This window comes from Arvicola amphibius, chromosome 5, assembly GCF_903992535.2.
Source record: "Arvicola amphibius chromosome 5, mArvAmp1.2, whole genome shotgun sequence".
In the NCBI taxonomy this organism is placed as follows: Eukaryota; Metazoa; Chordata; class Mammalia; order Rodentia; family Cricetidae; genus Arvicola; species Arvicola amphibius.
Genome location: NC_052051.1, coordinates 136,211,904 through 136,238,575, shown reverse-complemented (window position 1 = coordinate 136,238,575; position 26,672 = coordinate 136,211,904). Strand labels below are relative to the sequence as shown.

Genomic DNA, 26,672 nt, shown 5'->3' with positions numbered 1-26,672 from the left:
AGAGGGGGCAGTCCAGTGGTTTCTTAAATGATAAAGGTTTTCTTTCAGTCCATATGATTCATAGATGCTTGCTGGCATGTTTGCAGATACTGAAATTTGCATTGCCAGGGCAGAAGCACCTGAGTCCTTGGCAAACGCTAACCTCTAGACCCTGGTGCCTCTGGACCCCCGTGCGGATCTACCAAGTCACTCTCTGGCCTAGAGGACCAGGAGTCTGCATTTCCAACAACCCTGGAGTCTTAGTCTACCTAAAACTCAAGGCTGCTGCCCTGGTGGTGGTGCAGCTTGTCATCTGCATGACACCCAGAAGCCTTCTCTGATGGTTTAAATCCCTTAGGAGAATCCCCCATAGCAGGACCATACTTCTGTATCCAGCGTTCTTGAGAACACTGTGAACTCTGTTATCCTGGAAGAGCTTGGTGCTGGCTGAATGGTTTTGTGTCCACAGGGTTATATAACATTTTCTCTGGGATGTGGTTCCATGCAGGAAAGCTCCTCTAAGTGCTGTTGTTGCTGATAGTCGGGGCTGTGAAGTTTTGGTAGGCTGCCTATGGAGATGGCCATGTAGCAGAAACCTCACCCCTCAGAAAGAATCTCACAGGTGAAGGTGTAACCCAGCACCTTCAACAAAGAGGGTTTGGAGAGGAAGCCTGGCATTGCCTCTGCCACCTCCCTCCTACCCTGCTGTAGTTGGTTGTTTTTTACTGTTTTACTCTTAGGGGGCCCACCACCCAGCTCCAAATAAACACACAAAGGCCTATTCTTACTTATAAGTGCCTGGCCTTAGCTTGGTTTAATTCTTGCCAGCTTTTCTTAACAATTATCCCGTCTACCTTTGCCTCTGGGCTTTTATGTTTCTCTACTCTATATACTTTTCTTTACTTCTTGCTTTGTGGCTGGCTGGGTGGCTGGGTAGCTGGGTAGCTGGTCCCTGATGTCCTCCTCTCCTTCGTTTCTTGTTCTTTCATCATCTCTTTCCAGAGTCCTTCTCCTATTTATTCTCCCTGCCTTCTAGCCCCGCCTATTCTTTCTCCTGCCTTTCTATTGGCTATTCAACTCCTTATCGGACCAATCAGGAGTTTTAAACAGGCAGAGCAACACAGCTTCATAGAGTTAAATAAATGCAACATAAAAGAATGCAACACATCTTTGCATCATTAAACAAATGTTCCACAGCATAAAAGAATATAACACAACTTCAACTAATATTCCACAGCATCCTGGTCTCCAAGCTATTGGGTTAAGCTGAAGTGTGGTAGGAGGTTAAAGCATGGGAGTTTGAGCTTTGAAGAAAAATCCGAGGCACTTATTTCTCTTCCTTTGAGCTTTGATTTTCTCTTTCCTAGGGCAGTGAAGGTTGTCTTCATTACTGTTCTATTGATGGGAAGAGACACCATGACCAAGACAACTTATAGAAGGAAGTATTTAATTGAGAGCTGGCTTCCAGTTTCAGAGGATTGGTACATTATCATCATGGCAGGGAGCATGGCGGCAGGCAGGCATGGTGCTGGAGCAGTAGCTGAGAGCTCACATCTAGCGTGACAGTTATAGCCAGAAAGAGAGAGGGAGACTGGGCTTTCCAGGGCTTTTGAAACCCAAAGTCCACCCCCCATGACACACCTCCTCCAGCAAGGTAATACCTCCCAATCCTTCCCAAACAGTTCCACTGACTGGTCCTAGCATTCAAGCATATGAGCCTTAGGGGGACGTTCTCATTCAGACCACTTGCCCAGCACAAGGTGACTGCTTAGCTTCAAGGACTGGTCTTCTTCATTTACTGCAAGCGAGTTTTCTCTCTGGGAAGCAGAAAGCATTGTGTCTGCATGCTCTACGCCATCTTCTCACTTAGCTCCTCCTTCTCCTTTGTCTAGTTGGATTCTAGTGACTCATGTCTGTTCAGTAATCAGTCCTTCAGGTCTGGGAGGGAGTAGCTCAGTGGTAAGGCACTTGCCTAGCATGTCCAGGTGCCCTGAGTTTAATCCTCAATAGGGAGACGGGGTACTTAGAAGTCAAGGCTTTGCATATGTGATCCTGTCAAAGACCAGAGAGGAAATAAATTGCCTTGCAGAGCTTAGTACTAAAGCTGCTGTGATAACCTCAGAGAATTCCCTCAGAACCTGGTTGTTCCTATAGAAAGGGCAACCAAGCTGTGTGCAGGGCAATAAATATAAGTATGGCTTCTGGAGAAGCCAGACTGAGCCTGCCACTGGGCACTTGCCTGAGGATTAGAAACACCTGGGCATCCCAAACTATTTTCAAGGGGACCACAAGATCAAAGCTACTTTTTGTTGCCTTTTGTTGTTTGTGGGGATCTCACTGTGACTTCAGTCTGATCTCTAGCTCCCTGGTCTCAAGCTACCCCCTTGCCTCGGGTTTCCCAGTGCTGGAACTTGCACTACCAAGCCTGGGTCAAAAGTATTTCAACATAACACTAACATACAGTGTGCCTTCCTCGTGCTCCTTCTGCACAAGTGTGCAGGTACAGTGTCTAAGGGTCTAGGGGCACGTAAAGATGGCAGATCTGAAGGCTGCTGGGCTGCATGTGTGTCTTTGTGGTGGACCAGTCTCTTGGTCTAGTCGTTAAGCAGCACTGATAACACAACCCACTGCAAATGGGAGCTTCTTGAGACCTGAAGAATTTCTAAAAGTATAAAAGAATTTTGAGATAAAAAAAAATCAGAATGCTGTTCAGAAGGCTGTTCTGCCCAGTACCCCCAGCATGCTGACAGAGCAAAGGATCAAGGCTATACTGTTGTGTTTACACACTTGAGCATATCCCTTGTGAATGGTTAGGTATGGATGTGAATACCAGTGTGTGTGTGTGTGTGTGTGTGTGTGTGTGTGTGTACAGACAGACAGACAGACAGACAGACAGACACAAAGAAAAGAGAGAAAGCCTGCTGGGATAATGTCCTCTTTATTTTCTCTAATCCCCAGAGCAACCATCATGACATATATGTCCCACAAATATTTTGAGGTCATCTTAACTGAAATCCATGCATCCCTGAGGTCCAGCAAGGTCCATGAGTCCTTTGGAAAAGATTGCCTTCCAGGCAGTAGAAGTTTGGCTGCAGCAAAACTTAAATGGTTCCTGCTCTAAAGACGGGAGCTCCTACCCCATCCAGACCCTTCCCTCTGGGGCACTGGGGACTCAGGCCCTGCGGACAACAGGTCTCCTTCTCTGCAGCCTTGGGAGTCCACAGCTGGAAAGCAGTGAGCTCCACTCTTTGGAAGCTGTGCAGGTCCTTGAACTCTGCTCAGCCTCAGTGAGTGTCCTGGAAAATGGGTCCTCCTATCAGACCACTCAGAGCAGCCTAGTGGGAGTGAGTTAGAAAGTGCTCCAAAGGTAGCTCCCACAATGCCAGTGGCTGGAATGTTCCTGAGGCAGTCGTTCCATCTGGATTGTCAACCTTGGTTTATTTGCTCCATCTTTAGGTTAATGCCTACGTGCCACAGAGAGATGGAATCACTGCCTGTTCTCAACAGTGCCACTGTGCAAACAATGTCTCTTTGAAACAAAGGCCATCATGAAGCACTCTGTGGAGCAGGCTGCAGCCTAGACTCTTAGAAAGTGAGACACCTAGGTTAACCCACACTTGGGAAGCCTTTTGTACACCCAACATGAGTGGGGTGAATTCAGCGGCAGCAAGAATGCCTGAGGAGTGCTGGAAAAACCCTTCAGAGTCCCCTGTGAGGTGTGTTAAGGTTTGCCCGATTAGAGAGGAAGAAACCGAATCACTGGGAAGTTAGGTAGCCTGTAGAAAGCCCCACAACCCCAGACTGAAGCCTTGTACTCTGGCCCAGGGTCGCTAGAGTGATGACCCTCCTAGAATCCGAGCCTTTGCCGAGTCACATCAGCGCCTCCTTGCCTAGTGGATCTGAACTAGGAACTCACGGACCTGAAAGTCCAAGCTCTTCTAGGTGCTTCTCGGTGGCCTCTCTATCTTAGTTCTTTATCTAAAACGTGAGGTGATCCCAACATCTACCTCAGAATTGTTGGTAGATTCAAATAAGACGCTTCAAGGCAGTAAGGTCCCCTGGCTAAGCAAACGGGGCGAGGAGTCAGTGGAGACTCCTCATAGCTATTTGTATTCAACTTCTTCGCATCTTCATTTCATCCTTTATATAACGGGACCAATAATGATCTGAGGGTCAGATGATAGAAGATAAAGGCTTGTTCGCACAACGCGTAATAGCTGCTCGACACAAGTCACCATGTGTCGTCTGTCATAAAGCAGGGATGTGTTACAGCTGTTATGAAGCTGACCATTGTCCCTAAGGCAAAAAAGTCCTCTATGGGACGGAGAAATGCCGATGACAAAATGGTCTTAGCATGCTCCCGCCTTTCAAGGACTCTCCGCTCTGAGGTCTCGTGAGTCGCTGGGGTCTCTGACCTGGGGAACTTGTCAGAAACCCAGAATCTCAGCTCCCACCCCAGACCTCCTGAACCAGAATCTGCATTTTGGCAAGAATCCACATGATTCCTGTGCACACTGAGGCTCGAGATGCACCCATGTTCGGGCGGAAAGAACAGCAGTGCTAGTTCGGGCTATGGAGTAGGAAGGGTTAATGCTTCGTTTGGCTCTGGCACAGGAAACAGAAGGTTCTAGAGATTGGAACATGTGAATGGATGAAGCAGGAAGGCTTCCTTCCTGCCTGTGTTTTGGGCAGCTGGGGACTCCGGCTGAGATACGTTCGGAGCTCCTGTGCCTGCAAATCAGGCTGAGGCAAAGGAAGGCCATCCCGCTCCTGCCCAGGGTGGCCTGGGCTCAGATGTGCCAACATGGAGGCCCAGTCAGTCAGCAGGCCAAGGCCATCTGAGGTCTAAGGCAGAGTAGGAAGGCTGGAGGAAAGCCACTGGGTTTTGAGCAGGGCCCTCCCCAGAGAGGTTGGGGACAAGCTGTGGGACAGCTGTGTGGGGGCCCCTGTCTGTGTCTCTGTGGTAAACAAGGCACTGCCTGCTGGCCCCTGCTGTCCTGGCCTCCAGGGGATAGGGACAAGAGCTTAACTCAGGGCCTGACTGTCCCTCCCCAGTACTGGAGCAGCTCATCCCAGAGCTTACCGGACTCCTCAGCCTCCTGGACCATGAGTACCTCAGTGACAGTACCCTGGAGAAGAAGATGGCCGTGGCCTCCATCCTGCAGAACCTGCAGCCCCTCCCAGGTCAGCCCCGAGGAGTCCCACCTAACACAGACCACAATGGGACCATTCACCCCGGAGCCTGTGTAAGGGATGTCTAAGCCTCCTAGCGCAGCAGGTGCCAGGCTGTGACCCAGGCCCCGCCCCTCCACTGTAGTCTCGGTTGTCCTGTGTGTCCTCCTCTATCCCCAGCCCTCCACAGACTCACATGGAGCTTGCATGCTCATGTATTTACCACACATGATCGATTCACAGCACAACGCTCTCACACATAACACACTGTATACACCACACATTACACAAGATAAGCACTAACATATGCCATACATACATACATACATACATACATACATACATACATACATACAGAAGCACATGCTTTGGCTACACTGTAATGTATACGTGTGTGTACGACATGCATTTGCACATAGACATACACTCCTGTGTGCTCTCTGACACACGCATCCTCACAGATTAAACAGTCCCCACAAACTTTGCGCTTGCCCCCTCTAAAGACGTGTATGTGTTCCTCGCTGCCTACTTAGCAGCTTGCCCCAGCCTCTCGGAGACACTTGCAAGTCATCAGATGGCATACTGTCTCTTCATAACTCACAAACTGTACCCCATCCTTGCAAGACTCTGGGAGCCTGAAGGATGAGGTAACTCTGAGTGAGTCATACTCTCCTCAAACAGAATGTCACCTGTTGCCTCACAAGATCACTGGGGTGGGGGCGGGGAGACAGGGACGAAGGTTCCTCCTCACTAGAGCCCTTTCTCCTCGCCAACCCTGAGCCGGCCTGTAGCAGCCTAGACTTCTGGATACCCTTGTGTGTGGAGGCAGAAATCGCAATCACAGTGGCCATGCAAAGAACTAGAAAGAGGTGAGGTAGCCTTCTCTCCTCACTGGCGTGTCCTCCTCCCTCAGCAAAGGAAGTCTCCTTCCTGTATGTGAATACTGCAGACCTGCACTCGGGTCCCAGCTTTGTGGAGTCTCTCTTTGAAGAATTTGGTAAGTTCCCTCTCCTGACCTTAGCCAAGAACACACACACACACACACACACACACGCGTGCATGCACGCACATGCACACGTACACACCAGGTCCCCCTTGTGCTGCTCTTGACTTTCACCCTGAGCCCGGTAGCTCTGAAAGCCTCTGTCTGTAGTTGGAGACCTACCCCAAGCTTGCAGGAGTGAATGTGCAGGCCAAACAGCACAGCACAGAGGTTCCCTTGCAGCCATTGTCACCCATCAGTTGTGGCCCCTGAGCCTGGCTGAGAGGCCCAGCAACTCAGCAGAAAATAAGAACTATCACCAGGGGAGAGTGGCTGAGTGAGCCTGAGAGCAGCCAGCGTGGCTTGTGGGAGAGAAGGCACCGTGCAGCCATCCTAGAAAGAAAGTGCTGTTTATCTAAGAGATGTATGGCCTAGGAGAGTTTTGAGACGACAGTCCCTGTATGTCAGAGAGACATAGGAGCCCCATACATATACAGGAGCCTCCCCCCATGCCTCCAAGTCATATTCTCAAAGACCTCCAAAGCACCCCACAAAGATGTTCTACCATGACTTCTGTCTAGAAGCCAGGCAAGACAGATTAGCACAGCCGACCTACGGAAGAAGCCCAGGGCTCACTCTATTCGGCTGCTTGTGCAGGTTGCTAAGGATGGAAGAAGAAGGGCCTGGCTTCACAGGCAAGCCTCCAGACCCCAAGCCCAGCCATCTTTCCCCTCTGCCACCTTGGTTTTCTCTGTAGACTGTGACCTGGGTGACCTTCGGGATATGTCGGATGATGGGGAACAACCCAGCAAGGGAGCCAGCCCTGAGCCAACCAAGAGTCCATCTCTGAGAAGTGTAAGTCCTGGCCCTGACCAACGAGGGTGGGGGAAGCTCTTGCTGTAACCCCAGGGACCACTGCTGCTGTGCAGGACCCTCTTCTCTCCATGGTGATGGTGAAGGGCAGATGCAGTGCCGTGTGGACCATGGCATGCCCACCCTGATTCCTGCCAAGTAGGGAGACGGTGACGAGCCTAGTTTGCACCCTCTGGACCAAAGGACTTAACCATCCAGTCTCAGTTTACATGCATGGGTGAGAGGAAAGAGCTCTGGACTAGGAAGTGAGGGGAGGGGGGGGCTTCTGCCATCCCCACTGCTCTGCATGAGACTGTGAGCAAAACACTTCCCCTGGAGTTTGAGTTTTCCACACCTACAGAGTAAAGGATTCCCAGCCTTGGGACTACAGAGTTAGAGATAAGCTTTGCTTGTCACACAGACTCTCAGCATCATCACCTCCATCACAGGTACTAGTTATTAATTCACTTACACACACATACAGCAACCAGATGTGCATGGCACGCTTACTGTCCCCATTTTACAGATAAGGCTCAGGGAGAGGGTTAGGTGATGCACCCAGTATCCTGCAGCGAGTAAAAGAACATACTGAGCTGAAAAGCTGAGGCTTCCTGACCCCAGATTCCACTGCTCCCTCAATTATATACCTCGTGTTTACTTGTCCCGTTGCTCCTCGTGTGGGGCAGAGCTCACACCAATGTTGGAGCACTGTGGATGCGCCCACTCAAAACACAACAGCCACTCGGGGCAGTCCGCAAGACTCTTGGACGTTACAAAGGCACTCCGACGCTTGTAGAATTTACAGAAGCAGAACAGCACGAATGGGCTCTCCGGTTGCCAGCTCTGAGTCTAGTAGATGCTATGGCTACGCCAGGTACAGCATCCCACACTGTCATCCCAGCATGTAACAGGGAGAGATGGGAGCATTGCAGCTCAGGGCCAGCCTGGGCTACATAATGAGACCTCAACACACAAAAACAGCTCAGAGCTTCACGTTCAGACTGCATCCTTGGAACCCTGGCCTCCTGGCAACCAGTCTCTCTCCCTCCCTCCCTCCTCCCACCTGTTCCCCCCTCTGCCGTGTCCACAGCTGCCTTACTTCAACAGGCCTTATTTGTTCCCCTGCAGACAGCCGACGTGCCTCCACCACTGCCCAACAAGCCTCCCCCCGAGGATTACTATGAAGAAGCCTTTCCCCTGGGGCCCGGCAAGTCCCCCGAGTACATCAGCTCTCACAGTAAGTTCTGGTCCCCTCGTGGCTTACAGAATTCGCTCCTTGAGGAGCAGCAAGTCATAAGCCACTGCCTGCCCAGCTCTGCCGCCCTTCTCTGGGATGAGCTGCCCTGAGCTCCAAACCATGGGACCAATGGCATGGCCAGGGGCTTGGCTTCTAGTCCCCGTTCTGTGACTTGAGGCGGACCCCTGTCTTCTGAAGATCTCTGTTCTCCATTATTATGAATGGCGCTAGCTCCATTCGTAAGAGAGTGCAGGACATAAGTGACAGCTGCCAGCCCTGCTTCCCACTCTCAGCCTGCAATGTCATGGTTTTTCTTCTGTGTATACATATAGATGATCGTGTTACCAAGTCACGGACATCATAAGATGTGGCCTTTGGCCTAAACCAAGCTTCATGGTTCAGCCTCCAGCCCCAGGGAGTCACACAGTGGTACAGGCAGAAATAGGAGAGGCTTGATTTATAGATAGTTCAATCATCTTTTTAGAAACTATTAATATTTTATATTTGTTATGATCTACTTATAGCATAATGCTTGCAAATAGCATATATAATGTATACCTAAATATGTACGAAAGACTTCTGTGCGTGTACTTTTACTGATGGGATAAATTACCTTAGAAAATCTCTTAAATTAGCCACAAAAGAGAGTCCTTGTTCTCCCATTGACTTCCCCGGTGTGCAGCAGGTGGCCCTCCCTTTGCATAAGGACCAGATGAGGAGTCCTCTACTCAGCAGAGGGACTTGACAGTGTACAGGGAAACTGGGTTTAGATGCTCAAGCATGCGCAGCTGGGTTTGTAACTGGTAATGTTGGTGTTCCACTTCCCTGCTGTCCCACATCACAGCAGAATATTCTCCACCCGCCAAACTGCAAATGAAACAGGTCTGCCCCATGAGAAACCATGTGAATGACCCAGTCATGGAAGAAAACCAAGCACAGAAGGCTCTACAGAACACTGTTTCATTTGTTTGCTTTTTCTAACAGGGTATACTCACTCGTGCATTGGTTTTCATAATTTTTCTAGGATGTGCAAGAAACCCATGACAGGATTTTTCCTTATGGGGAATGAATAAAAATCCAGGTGGGGCACTGGGCAGATAGCTCAGTGGCAGAGCCCTTGTGCAAAATAAATAATAACGATAGGTAAATGTGATGTGTAATTTGAGAATATTTATTGAAGTCAGTTTGATGCCATTCACTAAAATCCCAGCTACTAGAAACCTGAGGCAGGAAGATTGCTTGAGCCCAGGAGTTTGAGGCCCCTTCTCAATAGAAGACAGTGAAGGAGGGAAGGAAGAAAAGGATGAAGGCAGGAGAAAAGTAAATCTGGGTGAAGGGAAAATGTTCTTTCATTCACACTCTTTTGTACTGCTTATATTTTCCCATGGGCAAAAGTGATAAAATAGAAGATTAGCTGTCTGTCACGCTATTTTGAAAAGTGTCTGTCCCTGGTGTGGCGTGCATTTAGCGTTACACAGCCACCACTGCTGTCTAGTCCCCAAGCGTTTTCATCGTCCCCAAAAGAAACTGGATCATGAGGCAGTCTCTCCTCAGTCACAGCATCTCCTCCTCAATGCCCCCAGCCTCTGCCGTTTCTGGCAATACGGCTTTGCCTGTTCTGGACTTTTCATATAAAGGGAATCATCTGACATATGACCTTTCTAGATTGACATCTTTCACTTAGCGTAGCATTTTCAAGATCTGTCCATGTAGGAGTGTGCATCAGAATGTGTTGCCTCCAATGGCTGATAACTCTTTTCTAAGGACATGCCACATCCAATTTATCTTTCCATCAGCTGGTGACATTTACCGTGTTTATACCTTTTGCCTGTGGAAAGGTTGGATCAAGTGATCTGTGGCCCTCTTCAGGCTATGAGTCTCCAGATCCCTATCACAGAGGTGAAGCAGGCAACTTTTGCTTATCTGGTTCACTAAGGGCAAAGGAAGAAGGAAGGGACAAGGTACTTGCAGGGACCCAAGTTGCATGTCAAGCGCCCCTGGCAGAAAGAGTCTCCCTAACCTTCCCAGAGAGTTTACTTCCTTCATACAGGGCAGAGATGCCCCCTCCTGGGAAGGCTGGAAGGGAAGGCCTCAGGAAGACCATGGACCCAGTCAGGAGAGAGCCTGCCACCAAACCAGCCAGAGTGTTCCTCCTCTCTCACACACAGTGCCCAGCCATGGTGTTCGTTTTGCCCCCACATACCCCACTCCCTCATCTGCCAACTCCTTCGGCCCACCTTGTACACCGTGCTGCCAACATGTCGGCCTCAGAGAGGCAAAGGTGGGCTCTGAGACTCGCTTGGAGTGAGCCGAGTATCCCAGTAGCTAGGGACTTCAGTACCACTTTCCTCAGGAAACAGATGGACAGGAGGAACCCAGAGCCAGTGCTCTGAAGAACCGTATGATGAGAGCGTGAGCCAGCCTGGCTGAATGAAGGCATCCATCTCAGTTCTGATCCAGCCTCAGCCACTAGCAATCTCTGTGGGGCCTGCTGCCCTGTGTGTAAAATGGAACCAAGCCTCCTTTCTTGCAGCAGGTCCCCTACGCCCTGCAATACCGGGACCAGAGCTATGACAAGGTCATTCACACACACTCAATGCCATTGGGCAATAAGCAAAAACGTCTTTGAGCTGGGCCTTGAGGGTGGGGTGTGATTCTCTGATAAAAACGTAGGAAGGCAGAGAGAATAGGGATGAACATAGACCTGGAGGTCTGGCGAGGCCCAGCAAAGCAGTTTGTTGTGACGGGTATGGAGGGTTAAACGAGGAGCCACAGCAGAGCAGGTGCAGAAGTAGAGCCCCCCACTCAGGCTGTGGCTGCCCTGAGTTCCCACTCTCTGTCCCTGGGACTTTCCCAGCCCTGCCCCTGGATTCTACTCATATGCCTACAAGCTCAACTCTTTCAAACACCCCCACAGATGGCTGCAGCCCAGCCCAGTCGATTGTGGGTGGCTACTATGAGGACGCGGACAGCAGTTACCCCACCACGAGGCTGAACGGAGAGCTGAAGAACTCCTGTACGTACCAAGCAGCTGCTCACACAGCTGTCCCCCCCGAAGAGCTGGCCCTTGGCATGCACACACCCACAACCCCTTACCAGGCTGTGACCACCAAACAGGTCCCAAAGCCCTTGTTCTCAGTGGGTTCAGTGGAGGAAAAAGAAAAACACTGGAATGGGAGTCACTTGAGTCTTTCCCTGATCTAATTCTCGATGGCTGATCTTAGGCAAGTTCAGTTTCCTTATCAGTCCCAGGGATTTGGGTTTGGAGGGTGGTCTGAGACAATGGCTGTGGGTGGTGATGAGGTCAGGGCAGTAACAAGCTTACCAAGCACTTACTGGTAGAAGACACTTAGCTAAACATTGTCCATGCTACGGGGTCCAAGGCACCAGATGAAGCAGCATCTGGTATATATCATGACTACATAATGGTGAGGAACTCCAAGAAGTGAAATCACCAAGATGCCGACCCAGAGGCCACTCCAAAGTGAAGCTTTTGAGTCAGGCCTCTAGTCCATCCTTGTCCTTCCTCTGTCCCCTGTAGCTCAGGCCCAGAGCAGGCTGCCTGCCAGGGTTAGAAGGGGCACGGGGACTGAGGGTCCTTTCCTGTGACACCCACAGACAATGACTCTGACGCCATGAGTAGCTCCTACGAGTCCTACGATGAGGAGGAGGAGGAAGAGAAGGGGCGGCGGCCCAGGCACCAGTGGCCCTCGGAGGAGGCCTCCATACACCTGGTTAGGGACTGCAGGATATGTGCCTTCCTGCTTCGGAAAAAGCGCTTTGGGCAGTGGGCCAAGCAGCTGACAGTCATCAAGGAGGAGCAGCTACTGGTGAGTGCCTCCCTAGAGACCTGTGGATATGCCTGAGGCTGTGAGTGGTCTCTGCACAGACCCTTGGGGCATGGTACGTCGAGCTCCAGCACACGCACACACGCACACTCGCACACGGAGCAAAAGAATGAGTGGTTCTCCTTCATGATGACTGGAGAGAGTGAGTTCCAGCCAGAGCTACACAGAGAAACCCAGAGTAGGAAAATGAACATAATTGTGGAAAAAAGTAATAGCTGATCTCTCTCTCTCTCCCTCCCTCTCTCTCTCTCCCCCTCTCTCTCCCTCTCTCTCTCTCCCTCTCTCTCTCCTCCCTCTCTCTCTCCCTCCTCTCCTCTCTCCCTCTCTCTCCCTCTCTCTCTCCCTCCCTCTCTCTCCCTCCCTCTCTCTCTCTCTCTCCCTCTCTCTCTCTCTCTCCCTCTCTCTCTCTCCCTCTCTCTCTCCCCCTCTCCCTCTCCCTCCCTCTCTCTCTCTATCTCCCTCTCTCTCTCTCCCTCTCTCTCTCCCCCTCTCCCTCTCCCTCCCTCTCTCTCTCTCCCTCTCCCTCTCCCTCTCTCTCTCTCCCTCTCCCTCTCTCTCTCTCTCCCTCTCCCTCTCTCTCCCTCATCCCCTCTTTCTCTCTCTCCTCCCTCCCTCTCTCTCTCTCCCTCTCTCTCTCCCTCTCCCTCCCTCTCTCTATCTCTCTCCCTCTCCCTCCCTCTCTCTCTCCCTCTCCCTCTCCCCCTCCCCCTCCCCCCCCTCTCTTTCTCTCTCTCTCTCATGTTTTACTCTGTCTGCAAGCCATGCCATGTTCAACACATGGCTTTGAAACCTTTTCTCACCCTGACTGCAGGCCAGGGCCAGTCCAAGAGTCATGATAGGTGTGTTTCCAGCTCTTTTCGTTTGGTTTGGTTTTTCGAGACAGGCTGTCTCTGTGTAACCCTAGCTGTCCTGGAACTCACTCTGTAGATCAGGCTGGCTTCGAACTCACAGAGACCCACCTGCCTCTGCCTCCTGAGTGCTGGGATTAAAGGTGCACGTCACCACCCAGCTATGTTTCCACTCTTTCACCTCCCTTTCTGTATTTTGCTCCACTGCCTGCTGCTGCCAGGCCCTCCAGCCCAGAGGATACAGAGTGACCCGAGAAGACAACTAGTCTCAGCCCAACTCCAAAGGGAACCCTTTAATAATTCTCCCATACGAGGCAGTGGAAGGGGGTTAGTGGGAGTGGAATGAGAGGGTGGCAGAAGGCTGACGATAATCAGAATCTATACATGTATGGAAATGATGTCTTTCATAGTGAAACCCATGATTATGTGCTAAAACTTAAAAACAGGTAACACAGCTCAGTGGGTAAGGGCATTTGTTACCAAGCCTGATGACCTGAGCTTGACCCCTGAAACCCGCGTGGTGGAGGCTGGGAACCAACTCTAGCAAGTTGTCTGTGGCTACTACATATTTACCGTGGCACACAGGCCTCCGTCCACCCATAAATAAATAAATGAAACAAGAAAATTCATAGTCTGATTTCTTTTATAACCCAGTTGAAGGCTCTAAATGAAACACTGGCAAACAGAACTAGATGCTTATAAAAACATAGGACCACTACCGGTTTATTCTAGTAACACAAGGGTAGCTTAACATTCAAACTACCCTCCCACTCACTGTGTGCGTGCGTGCGTGCGTAAACCTGTGCTTTCTTAAGATTGTTTAAAGGGGTGTAGGTTAGGGGTTATTTATAGGAGTATAGACACCTTACCAGTGTATACGCTACTGAAAGAAATGCCTCTCCCTCCCCCAGCCACATTATCTACTTACGGTCCCCTTTTGTCACAGCATTGTCAACGTCTGGTGTCAAGGTTAAGGTTGGCCTTCCTGAGCAAAAGCCTGCCTTCCCAAGGTCAGCACTGGTACCTGCTGGGATCCACTCCTAACATTCTGCCACGCAGCCCTTTCAGCTGGCATCCTCCCAAGCCAACCTATTTGTTCTCTGGTTCTTCAGCCCACATGGTCTTCCTAGTATTGTGCTATAATCTGCCTTTTCCTCATGGACAGCTGTGCTGGAAGATTCCCAGAGACCCCCTCTCCAGCTTCTCGCTGTGAGGCATCGCTCACAGTTGGGCCCGAGGGAGGAATCTACCCTTGTGTGTGAGGGCCTTACCCCTCCCACCCCCTACTGCAGGAAGCTCTGACCCCTACCCCCTCTCCCTGCGCAGTGTTACAAAAGCTCCAAGGACCGGCAGCCACATCTGAGGCTGGCGCTAGATGCCTGCACCGTCGTCTACGTGCCCAAGGACAGCCGGCACAAGAGACATGAGCTGCGCTTCTCCCAGGGGGCCACAGAGGTGTTGGTGCTGGCTCTGCAGAGCAGGGAGCAGGCAGAGGAGTGGCTGAAGGTATGCACGCACAGGACACACCAGAGACTGCCATCCTGCACTCCCTCCCTTCCTCTCTGTCCCCACCCATGGGGTTCTAACCTTTGAAGTTACAAACCTTATCTAGGGGAGAAGGGATCGGGGGGGAGGGGGCCCAGGGGGGGCCCTGTACATGACTAGGACTCATATCAAATGGGCCTTGGATATTCACAACAAGCAGACCTCATGGAGGAGGTCTTTACTCTCTGTTGTTTAACGTCCCTATATAGCAACCTACTGTTTGCCCAACCTACACTCTTGGAATGGTGTGCTTGATGCCTTTGAAACTGATTTCAATATTAGGCCAGCTAGCCCTTCTAATTTAAAAATAGGGGGAGGATGGGTCTCCTTCTTGTTTTTAGATGGGAATGTGCATTGTTGTGATAGCCACTGGAGTTCAGCATCTTCTGGTGTCAGAGGGTGCCACCGTGTATTAATTAATCACTTTATACCGTGCAGTATGCGAAAGCCTCGTGTATATGACCATTGGGGCTGTTTTTACTGACATTCAAAAGTGAGTCATTTGAGGCACAGAGAACTTAAAGTGATTGCCAGCATCACGTGATTGGGACCAAGCTGTGAAGCTAAGTAGGTCTATTCCAAAGTCGGCATGGTGGCACCGTGATGACGAGGGAAGACTTTGATGGTGCTTGGATTTGAGTTCAAGTGCCAGAGAGCCATGAGACCTTATGCAAATGGCATTGCTTGCTCCGTGCCTCAGTTTCCTCATCTGTTAAATGGTTCTTTTAAGGATTCAACAAAAGTTGGTACAGTGCCTGCCAGGCAGTAAGTGAGCTGTAGCATTGGTTGGCTTCTGGTCATGGTGGTCATGGCTCTACCCTGCCCCCCAGTCCTCTCCAGCAGACCCCCATCCGTCTACTCTACTGGACACCCTGCTCTCCTCTCCTACCTTCCGGTTGGAACAATGAAGCCAGAGTCCTCCTTTTACCTCCTCCTCCCTCCTCCTTTCCTTCCGGTGATAACCAGCTCTCCCTGGAATGTTTGGTATTCCCACCCCTACCTTTGTGTCCAGAGGGGAAGGAAGGGAGAGAACTTGCCTTCAGGAGCCTCAATTTTCAGGGTCCCTGTGAGTCAATCCATAGGAGGCTTAGGCCCAGAGTTCAAAGGGATCTGCCTGGTCATGCTGGACCTCTGTACTGGTCCAAGGCTCACCTAGCTGGCAGCCTCGCAGCCTACTTCGGGGTCTGGCTCTGCTGCCTCCTACCAGCACCTTTACCTCCCTGGGTCACATCATCCTCACCTGTACCTTGAGGATCACAGACAGCTGTGGGGATAAATGCTGTTGTGTAGGAGACCATCAGATGGTGCCTTCTTAGCCCTGGCTGTCCCAGAACTCAGGCTGGCCTCGAACTCGGAGATCTGTTCACCTCTGCCTGTGTGCTGGAATTAAAAGCATGCACCACCACACCAGCTTAGATGGTGACTTTTTTACATTTTATCGTCTGCATGCTTATTCCTGGGACCCTGCATAAGTAAAAGGACCCCGAATCCATTTCCCATGTCACTGAAAGCAAAAGTCCTAGTTGTCACTTAAGCAGGCCCCCTCATCCTTGCGAGTCATCAAGATTCACATCTCTCCTACCCACGGCCCCACTCTCCTCAGACAGCAGAGAGCAGTGTTCTTATAGTAGGGATGTGTGTCGAAAGCCCTTCCAGACAGGCTCTGATGATAAGTTTGCATTTGTGCAGATGGCTGTTTCAGCCCTACTCTGCCTCCTGGTGGCCCCAATCCATCTTTACAACAGGCTTGCTCCCACAAATCCCAGCCATGCTTCTGTCCCCAGAGCTTTCTGGCACACCTATCCCCAGCCCCATGTTCTCTTCACAGGTTATCCGCGAGGTCAGCCGGCCGTGTGGGGGAGCAGAGGGCTTGGAGGCCCCCCGATCTCCAGTCTTCCTGTGTAAGCTGGATCAGGACAAGGTATGTGTGTCTCCAGTTGACTCCTCTGGGTCAGGTAATGGGCACACACACACACACACACACACACACACACACCTGTAGCATCCTACAAGCTAAGCAGTAGAGTGACAGTTGCCTGGTGGTCAGCTTAGTCTCTGCGAAAACATAAACAGCTAAAGGAGGAATGATTTTTGTTCAGCCCCAGTCAGCTGGCAGCATGCTGCAGGCCTTGGGCAAGGCTGAGCATCACCAGGGTGCTGTACTGCAATAATAGGAAGAGGTGGGAAACAGGGAGACAGGTGGTGCAGCTCACCTCATAAGAGACAGAAAGCAGACAGGGAGGCAGGAAGAGACCAGGTGTGTATCTTCTTAGGCCAGGCACTCCAGAGACACCCGACCTAACAAGTTCCACTGCCTTTGATCAGTTTCAGGGAGCTAAATTTAGCCATGAGTAAATCCGCTGAAGGAAGAGAGCCCTTATGATCCGGTCACTTCTCAGAAGTCCCACTTCTGGGATGCTTGTGTTGGAGACAGGTTTTCAGAAGGGAACACTGTAACCAAGTCCCATAGTAAATAAGGAACAGAGCTAGCATTTGAGCCCACACAGGCTGCCTCTTCAGGACTCTACTACTATAATAGAGCACCATGAACAACCACTGGGCAAATCCTGTAGACCCTCTGCAGAAATCAGTACACTTGCAGTCCAATGGTCAGGCAGGCATGAGTCAAAACAATCATACTGTATTATATCTGCTACCCTGGGTACATGCTGAAAGAGACAGGGCCAGGTTCCTGGTGAGTGTCAGGGAGGCATGATCCTGTCTCAGAGGCTCAAGGAAGTGATGCCTCATCAGACAAGGATGAAAAGGGCAAAACTAAAATTAAAAAAAAGGTGCTCTAAGCAGCAGGGATGGGCAGTAGAACCACTGAAAGTGGCCTGTGTGGCATGGTCTAGAGATGGGAAGCTGTGAGAACTGGCCCTGGACAGGGACAGGAAATGGACTTGGGAGCTTGGGTTGGCTGGAGTGTTAGGGAACATGGATGCCTATGAAGTGAACTGAAGGAGAAGCCCAGCCCTGCCCACACTTAGCTTTTACCAGTTAGTAAGGCCGTAGGAAAGCAGCCCTAGAAGAGGGGTGTTGGTGGGGTACACACCATGCTACGGCCAGCACCGGAAGAGGGGTGTGAATGTGTGGGTACACACTGTGGTACAGCCAACCCTGGAAGAGGGGTGTGAGTGTGCAGATACACAGTGTGGTACGGCCATCACTGGAAGGGGGGTGTGAGTGTGCAGATACACAGTGTGGTACGGCCTCTGGTGCAGTGCAGAGACTCCATAGAGCAACAGTAGGGCAAGCCATGCAGTGGAGTTCTCTGCCGTGGTTGAATGGACCAGGAGAGGGTCACCGATGTACTATGGTGGTCGTTCTGGTGGAAGAAGAGTTGGGATGTTGTATTGGTGGGGTCTCTTTCCACAGGGTCACGAGATTAAAGGATCATCCCGTGAATTCATTACAAACTCATGGTCTTCCTCTCTACCTGTTTCCCACATTGGTGGAAAAGTTGCTATATGCACACTGTTGCAGAACGAACAGGGCTGTAACTTCAGTTTCAAAACCCACAGACCAGGTTCTTCAAACGCTCATCCACTTTCTGCTAGGTGCCTCCCCATTCCCACAGCTAATAGGGAATAGTAGCACTAGGATTTCTTCCACAATTTCTGCCCTACCTCCTTTGTAGCATATGAATTCATTAGTGAATCAACGAAGGTATGATTATTAATAGACTGGCAACAAAGGTTGTGTGTGTGTATGTGCGTGTGTGTGTTTGTGTGTGTTCCTTCATTCTCATTCAAGATAGAGCTGTAATGGATGTCTACTGATCATTGGGTCTTATCACAACTTCTTTGATGAAAACATCTATCTTTGAAAACATCATCACCCTTTTCTTGTATACTATCACCTTGGCCCGTCCCTTTCTGGAACTTCATCCTGATCAGTTTGCCCAGCAGCATCCAGGGCTGCCTACTCTTGTCCATCCCTGCAGTGCTACTGAATTACATTCACATTCCCTGTAAATGCTTCCCCTTCTCTTTCATTTGCCAGATATAATGCATATTCCAGGATGTCGCTGTCAATGCATTGTAATTAATGCTACCACTCTCCCCATAGTGTAACCTGAAGACATGATCATTGCTACCTTCCTGTTAAGGTTGGGGTGGTATCAGATACATGATCGCTGTTGCTTGGAGAGTTGGAAGAAGCCTGGGCTTCTAAGGGAGCTCTTCTAAGAGTCTCGCTGATGTGAGGCTGGCTGTGTCCTTCCCCAGAGATTGTCCCAAGAGAAACAGAACTCGGACTCTGACAGCTTGGGCATGAATGACAGCAGTTCCACCCTGAGCCGCCGAGAAGCCTGTGAACATGGTAGGAGTCCACTGCCCATGCTGGAGAATGTCAAAGATGGGAGGGACTTTGCCACAGGTACACAGTGGTAGAGTATGTCCCGGAGACCTGAGTAAGGCCACTGGGCCTTTCATATGCGGAATTACAGGCTAGTCCATGTGTGCAGCTTGCAAGGGCTGCTGGGAAGGCCAGAAATGGGTAAACGTGGGACCTTCCCTATCATCCCCTGTGACCCACTCCTGTGCTGCCAGGCAAAGGGAAGAAGAATAGCCTCGCTGAGCTAAAGGGTTCCATGAGCAGGGCTGCAGGCCGGAAGATCACGCGTATCATCAGTTTCTCCAAGAAGAAGGCGCTGGGCGAGGACCTGCAGACGTTTTCCAATGAGAATGAGGTCCCGTGCTGCGGTAAGTCCTGACTCAGAAGAAGCAAGTGCAGGCCCTTGCACCCAGGCCCTGGGGCCGATGCCAGAAACTCTCAGCACCTCGGCCCTGGCTCGTTCCTCTGGATGGCTAGACTCCACTCTGTCAACATCCGTGGCATGCATCCCTTGACTCCCGTGGGTGAAAGGATTGCCCAGGGAAAGGGAAATCCACTAACCATTGTATCTATGATTCCTGTGAACTCAGTCAAACCACTGTCCGTCTGTAGGCTTCAGCTTCCTCTGCTAATGTGAGAGAGGAGTAAGTTCACAGCATCTCACACGCCAGGTGTGCTGGCCTTGGTGATACAAACCCGTAATTCCAGAACTAGGGAGCTGGAAGCCGCAGGATCAGGAGTTCAAGGTCATCTGTGTGTCTCTGTAGCAAGTTCAAGGTCAGAGGCCAGCCTGGACCCTATCTCAAAAACAAACAACAACGAAGTATATGTTTCATGTCTATGTTTATGTAGCTTATATCCTGGCCTTTATAAACTAGAAAAATAAAATTTACACAGAAACATGGCTGCTGCCTTTGTGGAGCTAGAAGGACCTTAACTCAGTGTAGGAAACTTTGCAGAGACTGGGGTTGCTTGCCGGGAGGGTTAAGCACCCTGAAGGGCTGTGGTTTCTGGTTTATCTACATATATATATATATATATATATATATATATATATATGTGTATGTAGATTGTAGCCTAGTCTGATAAGAAAATTGGAATAAAAATGCTAAGTACTTTTTAAGATAATACATCTTAGTAAAAAGTGTCTGGCAGAGAAGGCATTACTTCTTTCATACAAGTGCTGTGGTCCATGTGCTATAATCCAGTAGATAATCACATGTTTTAAAGGGGATGGGGTGTGTCTCAATGGCAGAGCATTTGCTTAGCTGTGTAAGATCCTAGGTTCCATACCCAGCATAGCAAAAAAATAAAATCATCTGTTTCGGATATGCAGAAATACTCTATTAGTTTAAAAGCTGTAATTATAGCCTAGTGGTGGTGGTGCCACACACCTTCAATCCCAGCACTCCGGGATGCAGAGGCAGGCAGATCTCTGTGAGTTCAAGGCCAGCCTGGTCTGCAGGACAAGTTCCAGTACAACAAGGGCTACACAGAGAAACACTGCCTTGAAAAACTAGTAAATTAAATAAATAAATAAATAAATAAATAAATGTTGCCATTATAAAGAAATATTTCATGGTCGTTGAATCATAACATGCTGTGGTAAAGAAAAACAATAAAGATAAAAAAAACCTAAAATGCTTAGAGCTGATTCTAGCTCTGTGGTCAGCTGCACAGCTGTCTGCTTTAGGCTTACAAACCCTTACTGTGGTGATGTTTCTATGTGCTACCGCTAGGTGCCAGCATCATCCATCATTTTCCTTCTTAGCAGCAAAATCAGTTTGGTGGAGTGGAGAGGGCAGTTGTAGCGTTTGTACGCCTTCTCTAGTATTGTCGGCCCTTCCCATCACACTTGGTGTGGTCCTGGGGCCGGCAAAAGATGCATGAATAGCATCGTCAGTGAGCGCTCACAGCTGGGCAGCTGAGACTCAGAGAGGAGGATGCCTAAGGTGCCAGGCCTTCCTGCCAGCTCAATCACAAGGTATCCTTGTGTATCCTTTGCCCAGGGGACTATAACAGATCATTCGACTGTCTCTTTTTCCAGGCTATCTAAACGTGCTGGTAAACCAAGGCTGGAAGGAACGGTGGTGCCGCCTCAAGTGTAACACTCTCTATTTCCACAAAGACCGCACAGACCTGCATACCCACGTGAATGCCATTGCCCTCGGGGGCTGTGAGGTAGCCCCAGGCTTTGGACCCAGGCACCCATTTGCCTTCAGGATCCTGCGCAATCGGCAAGAGGTGGCCATCCTGGAGGTGAGAGGAGAGAGTCAAGGTAGAGGTAGGGGGTGGGGGTGTCAGCTTGTGGCTACTCTACCACAGGAACTTTGGGGAAAGAACCCAACGTGCTTGTCAGGTAACATAGGGGACACCAGGGATGCCGGAATGCCAAATAAACAAGGAATCGTGTTTTTCATATGAAAGTATCCTGAGTGATTTGGAGACACACCTACACTGAAAGGTTATTTGTTGTGTATCTGAAGTTCAAACCCAACAAAGCACACTGTGTTTTTCTATCCTAATTCTGGCAGCCCTAATTCTAGAGCCCAGGTTTGCTTATTTGCCCTGACCTTACAGTTCCAGGTCCAACAGGCATCTCCTGCGGTCTGACTGGGATCTGATTCTGGAGTTCTCTCTCAGACCTTCCCAGCAGGAGGCATCGACCTCAGAAAACCCGCTGCCCTTCAAGGTGCCCGCCCCTGCCCCTGAGCAACTCCAGCCTCTACAGAGAGCTTCCCCACGCAGAGTTAAGATCCTTCCAGCTCCATACTGGCAGGGCCGCAGCCACATTCTCGGGCACTGTTTCTCTTTCTAGATCTCTGCACCATGTCCAGCACACACTGAGCTCAGCAGGCCCATACTAAACAATGCATGAGTGCCGCCTGCTCACCGCCCGTCCTACCTGCTGGCACCACCCTCCTCTCTGAGGCTGTTCAGAGCACACACTCCATGTGACAGCCCTTGGGATACTTAGAATTCACAGTGTTGACACAGGAAAGTTCAAATGTCCACCTGCCTACGTTATAGACAAACAGGCCAGGGCAGCCATGTGATTTTTCAAGGCTGGAGGAGTGTCTGTCCTTTCCATCTGCCTCGTTTTTCAGCTTCAAACAGAATTATCTCTGCATCTTCCTGTTGAGTTTCTTGTTTCCCTTAACCCACACGGAGTTTTCTAAGGTTTTTTTTTCCCCTATCAAAAACCATGATTCGCCGGGCGGTGGTGGCACACACCTTTAATCCCAGTACTTGGGAGGCAGAGGCAAGCAGATCTCTGTGAGTTCGAGGCCAGCCTGGTCTATAAGAGCTAGGTCCAGGACAGACACCAAAAACTACAGAGAAACCCTGTCTCGAAAATCAAAAAACAAAACAAACAAAAAAAATGCTTCATTTATTTCTTTATTTAAGTTTGCCATCACTAGCTAACTGGTTTTGTGATCGTGCTCTTTTCATCAGAATTAAGGATATGTTTAACTGGCCAGCAGTTTATCCGGGAATTTCCCCATAAATGGTTCTGTAATGCTTTGGTAATTGCAGTCTAAGAAAATTTTGAGTTGTATGAGCAATTTCCTATGTAGAGAATTAATTATAATTATGGAGGCTGAAGAGATGGCTCAGCAGTTAAAAGCACTAGCTGCTTTGACAGAGAACCCTGTAGTGATTCCCAGCACCCACAAAGTGGCTCATAGCCATCTGTAACTCCAGTTCCAGGGGGTTTGACTTCTCCAGACACCAGGCATTAATGCAGTACACATACATATGTGCAGGCAAAACAATTAGTCATACATGTAACATAATTTTTAAACAATAGGGGCTGGAGAGATGGCTCAGAGGTTAAGAGCATTGCCTGCTCTTCCAAAGGTCCTGAGTTCAATTCCCAGCAACCACATGGTGGCTCACAACCCTCTGTAATGGGGTCTGGTGCCCTCTTCTGGCCTGCAGGCATACACACAGACAGAATATTGTATACATAATAAATAAATAAATAAATATTTTTTAAAAATTTTTAAACAATATGTTTTCGGCTGGAGATATGACTCAGTGATAAAGTCAGGCCTTGAATACACAAGGCGCCCTGGGTTTCATCCCCAGCATGAAAGAGGTCGAGGAAAGGAAGAAGTTTCGAGAACCCTGAAATGTTTTTACATCCAAATGGTCAGATATAAAAGCCCAGAGGGTGGAGGGTAGGGATCTTATAGGAGTAATCGGGGAGGACCCTCGGAGGAAGCAGCTTTTTGAGTAAATACTCGAGAGAATTCAGGAGCCTTGGATTCCAGCATGTGTGTCTAGTCTAATTCTTCCTCCTTCACTAAGTCCTGAGGACTTATAAACATTTGTGGGTTTCTAAGGCGTGAGCAAGCAGCCAGAAGGCTTCACGGTGTGAAAGCGAACTGCACTGTGCCTCCTCTCCCCAGGCAAGCTGTTCAGAGGACATGGGCCGCTGGCTCGGGCTGCTGCTGGTGGAGATGGGCTCCAAAGTCACCCCAGAGGCCCTGCACTACGACTACGTGGATGTGGAGACCCTAACCAGCATTGTCAGTGCCGGGCGCAACTCCTTCCTGTAAGGGGGATTCCACGACGCACTGCTGCAGGGGTGGGGGGAGCGGGATTCCTGCCTCAGTTCCGCGACCCGCCCCTGTTCCTGCCTCGGTTCCAGTTCCAGGCTCTGCATGCAGCCTTGAGCATTGGGCGGAAGGGGTGGGGAAGGAAGTCTGCTTCTTTGGGAAGGATAGCACCTTCGTCAAAGTGGGAAGCATGGCCTGCTGCTTGCCATTCTGGGGTCTGTCGGCTGACTTACAAAGAATGCTGGGAATGCGCCACCCGTTGTCACTTGTGAGACTCATGTGTGCCTGTGCAGTCCTCACAGGCTCGTGACCTTTCAGTCTACATTAAAAACTACTGCGGGGGAAGGGGGGGCTGAGGAGGTGGCTCAGTGGTTAAGAGCACTGGCTGCCCTTCCAGAGGACCGGGGTTCAATTTCTAGCACCCTCATGGCACCTCATGCCTGCCTATAACTCCAGTTCCAGGGATCTGACACCCTCACACAGATACGCATGTGGGCAAAACACCAGTTCACATAAAATAACTAAAATGAGTAAAATTTAAAAAAAAAAAAAAAAAAAAACAGCTGCCAACATCCGATAAGAGAAGACATGGAGGCAGCATACATCACAAAATGTCACCAACATCATTAAACCTTTCATGTTCTAGGTACGCACAATCCTGCCAGGATCAGTGGCCTGAGCCCCGTGTCTACGATGAGGTTCCTTATGAAAAGGTGCAGGTACGGTTATTTCCACAGCTTAGTAACATGCCAAAGACTGTCCTTCCATGTCTTCTCTCTCCTTCACTGCCCACTTTCTCCTTTGCTTCAGAGAAATTGCCTTCACTAACCCACCCGCTCTCAGTGGAGTGTCCTGTGCCTTCTGGGGAAAAAAAAAAAAAAGAAGACAGGAGCATTGCAACCAGAAACAAGTGGGTGGGTGGTCTTTCCTCTAGATGAGAGGGAACAAAGCTGCTGAGGACATGGCACACCTGTGAGCCAGGACCTGCCTGGACTAGAAGATGCTTTGAGTCCTCACTTCCGTGATCCCCTTTTCTAGAAACATCCCCAGCCTGCCCTTTTGTGCCCAAGGTCTTTCTTGACTGCAACTTGAAGGTTTTGCTCCGGTGCAGAAAATCTAGTAACTGGGTAGTTTAGCACTTCATATATGGCAGAGGCAGCGGACCTCTGAGCTTGAGGCCAGTCAGAGCTACGGAGTGAGATACTGTCACAAACAAAAACCCAGACACTTCAGATATGAAAACTGGAGTCAGAGGGACCTCGGCTTTGCCTTTCAGACCCCCTGATTCCCACTTCCCACCTCTCCTTCTCTTCTTAGGAGTATTTTGAGAACAAGATGTAGTGATTTGTGTTTAAAAAAAGAAAGAAAGAAAATAGCGCAGTGCCCAGGCAGTGGGACGTTCTGCCCAGAGAAGTAACAGAACTGTTGCTAATAAAGTGGTTACGTGACACTAATGTATCAATCACACCAGGCTTCAAGACCTTGGCTAGACTTGGAGCATGGGAAATGCTCTAACAGCACAAATGCAGTCAGTTAATAAGGTGCATCGCCTCTGCCGTTGGCTCCTCTCTTCCATGCCTTTGCTTCCCTCCTTTTCCTCCTCCTCTTCTGAGAGAAGACGGCATTAGCAATTCAGAAAATAGAAGAACGCTTTCAAATGATAGGAGGACAAAATGCCTCTAATAGAGGCAGCCACCCGCAGTTCCCTGAGCCCTCTTATTTGTCCTCTCAGTAAGTACGCCAACTTAAGGTTGCCTTTTACCTTGCACAGAAAGGTATGAGGTTCAAACGATACTGCTAGTAAGGTGTCATTTACTGTACTGTAGAGAGCTGCACCAGCCTCTATATCTGTAAGGCCCAGATCTCAAAGGAGCTGGCCAAAAGCTCCCTGTCTGAACGGGTTGAAGGGTGCCTGCACTTAACCTTCTACCTCTGTCCCCCTTGCCCAGGATGAGGAGCCCCAGCGCCCCACCGGGGCTCAGGTGAAGCGCCATGCCTCCTCCTGCAGTGAGAAGTCCCATCGTGTGGACCCACAGGTCAAAGTCAAGCGCCATGCCTCCAGTGAGTTCTGTGGTCTTTCTCCTACTCGAGGGAGGGAGAGGAGAACACTGCCGGGGCCTCAGTACCAGATTTCTCCAGGGCTAAGGGAGAAAAATGAGTAAAAGCAGGCCATCAGTAAATACTCTACCCTAAGGAAAGGAGTGGGGGCTGGGCAGTGTGGGAGCACTTGCCAGGTATGGGAAGACGTAAGGTCCCGGTCCTCAGCATAGCAAGAGACACAAAAAGAAAGTGACCATAATGGTACGGCCAGAGAGCAAGTGAATAGCAGAGGGAGGTTTGCGGCGAGGCTGGAGTGCTTGGGTCCTAACTCCAGAGGTAAACTCTGCTTGGCTTACCCAGGAGACCCCACTCAGCATTTCCTGAGTACTCAAAAGGCCAAAAATTGAGCTTCGTGTGGATTCTTTTTTACTTTTGAGATAGAGTTTTCCCTGTGTAGCTCTGACTGTTCTGGAACTCACTCTGTAGACCAGGTTGGTCTCGACTTAGAGATCCACCTGCCTCTACCTCCCAAGTGCTGGGATTAAAGGTATGTGTCACCACCACCACCACCCAGCCTGTGAATTCTTAATAAATAGATGCTAATTTAAATGTTTTTATATTGCATGAATATTATCTGTATAATAGTTGAGTGTTTAAAGGTATATAAGCATATACGGGTGTGTGTGTGTGTGTGTGTGTGTGTGTGTGTGTGTGTGTAGGAGAGGGGGGAGAGAAAGAACACTCATCTTTTCTAGAAGATCAAAGTGTGTGGTCTCTGATCTAGGGTAGTAAGCAGATAATCAGTCCCTCCTAAGTCCCTGAGAGCAGGTGTGTCACAAGATTTACAGCTCACTTCTGTGTCCCCATCTGTGCTCTCCAGAGCACACAAGAGACACACTGAGGCCATCCTAGAGCAAGCCAGCTTCCTAGAGGAAAACATACTCTTTCTTAAGGTTTCTTTCCCATGCACCTGGACATTCTAGTCTTTACTTTTTGAAGACTTCTTTTAAAAAACAAAGCAAAAATTTTTTCTGTCCCCTGGTTTCATTTCATTAGTATATATAAATCATAGCTCCTCAGACTGGAGAAACCAGTCTTCCATTCTCACTTGGCTGAGACACTGCGATGTAACTTTAAAGAAGTCCTTTCTCCTATCTGGCCCCCCGAGGAAGGGATGCATAGTGTTCTTGATAAGCTTCTTGCTTAGGCGCTGGAAATACAGGGCTTTGAAAAAAAACCTGTTTAAAATGGAAAACCGTTCTTCAT

General features: G+C 49.7%; 1 protein-coding gene across 5 annotated transcripts in view; it reads left to right on the top strand.

Moving 5' to 3' along the window:
• Afap1l1 (actin filament associated protein 1 like 1) overlaps positions 1-26,672 on the top strand; it is a 56,790-nt gene that overhangs the window by 21,394 nt on the left and 8,724 nt on the right. For all 5 annotated transcript variants that reach the window (XM_038331836.1, XM_038331835.1, XM_038331833.1 and 2 more), the window contains exons 2-15: positions 5,035-5,163; positions 6,065-6,148; positions 6,891-6,988; positions 8,114-8,222; positions 11,140-11,238; positions 11,841-12,052; positions 14,245-14,424; positions 16,292-16,384; positions 18,693-18,786; positions 19,017-19,169; positions 20,849-21,060; positions 23,217-23,362; positions 24,013-24,085; positions 25,316-25,427. In XM_038331836.1, the coding sequence (XP_038187764.1) occupies positions 5,121-5,163; positions 6,065-6,148; positions 6,891-6,988; positions 8,114-8,222; positions 11,140-11,238; positions 11,841-12,052; positions 14,245-14,424; positions 16,292-16,384; positions 18,693-18,786; positions 19,017-19,169; positions 20,849-21,060; positions 23,217-23,362; positions 24,013-24,085; positions 25,316-25,427 (1,708 nt within the window). In that variant the 5' untranslated portion in view covers positions 5,035-5,120. The remainder of the gene's footprint in view (positions 1-5,034; positions 5,164-6,064; positions 6,149-6,890; positions 6,989-8,113; positions 8,223-11,139; positions 11,239-11,840; positions 12,053-14,244; positions 14,425-16,291; positions 16,385-18,692; positions 18,787-19,016; positions 19,170-20,848; positions 21,061-23,216; positions 23,363-24,012; positions 24,086-25,315; positions 25,428-26,672) is intronic.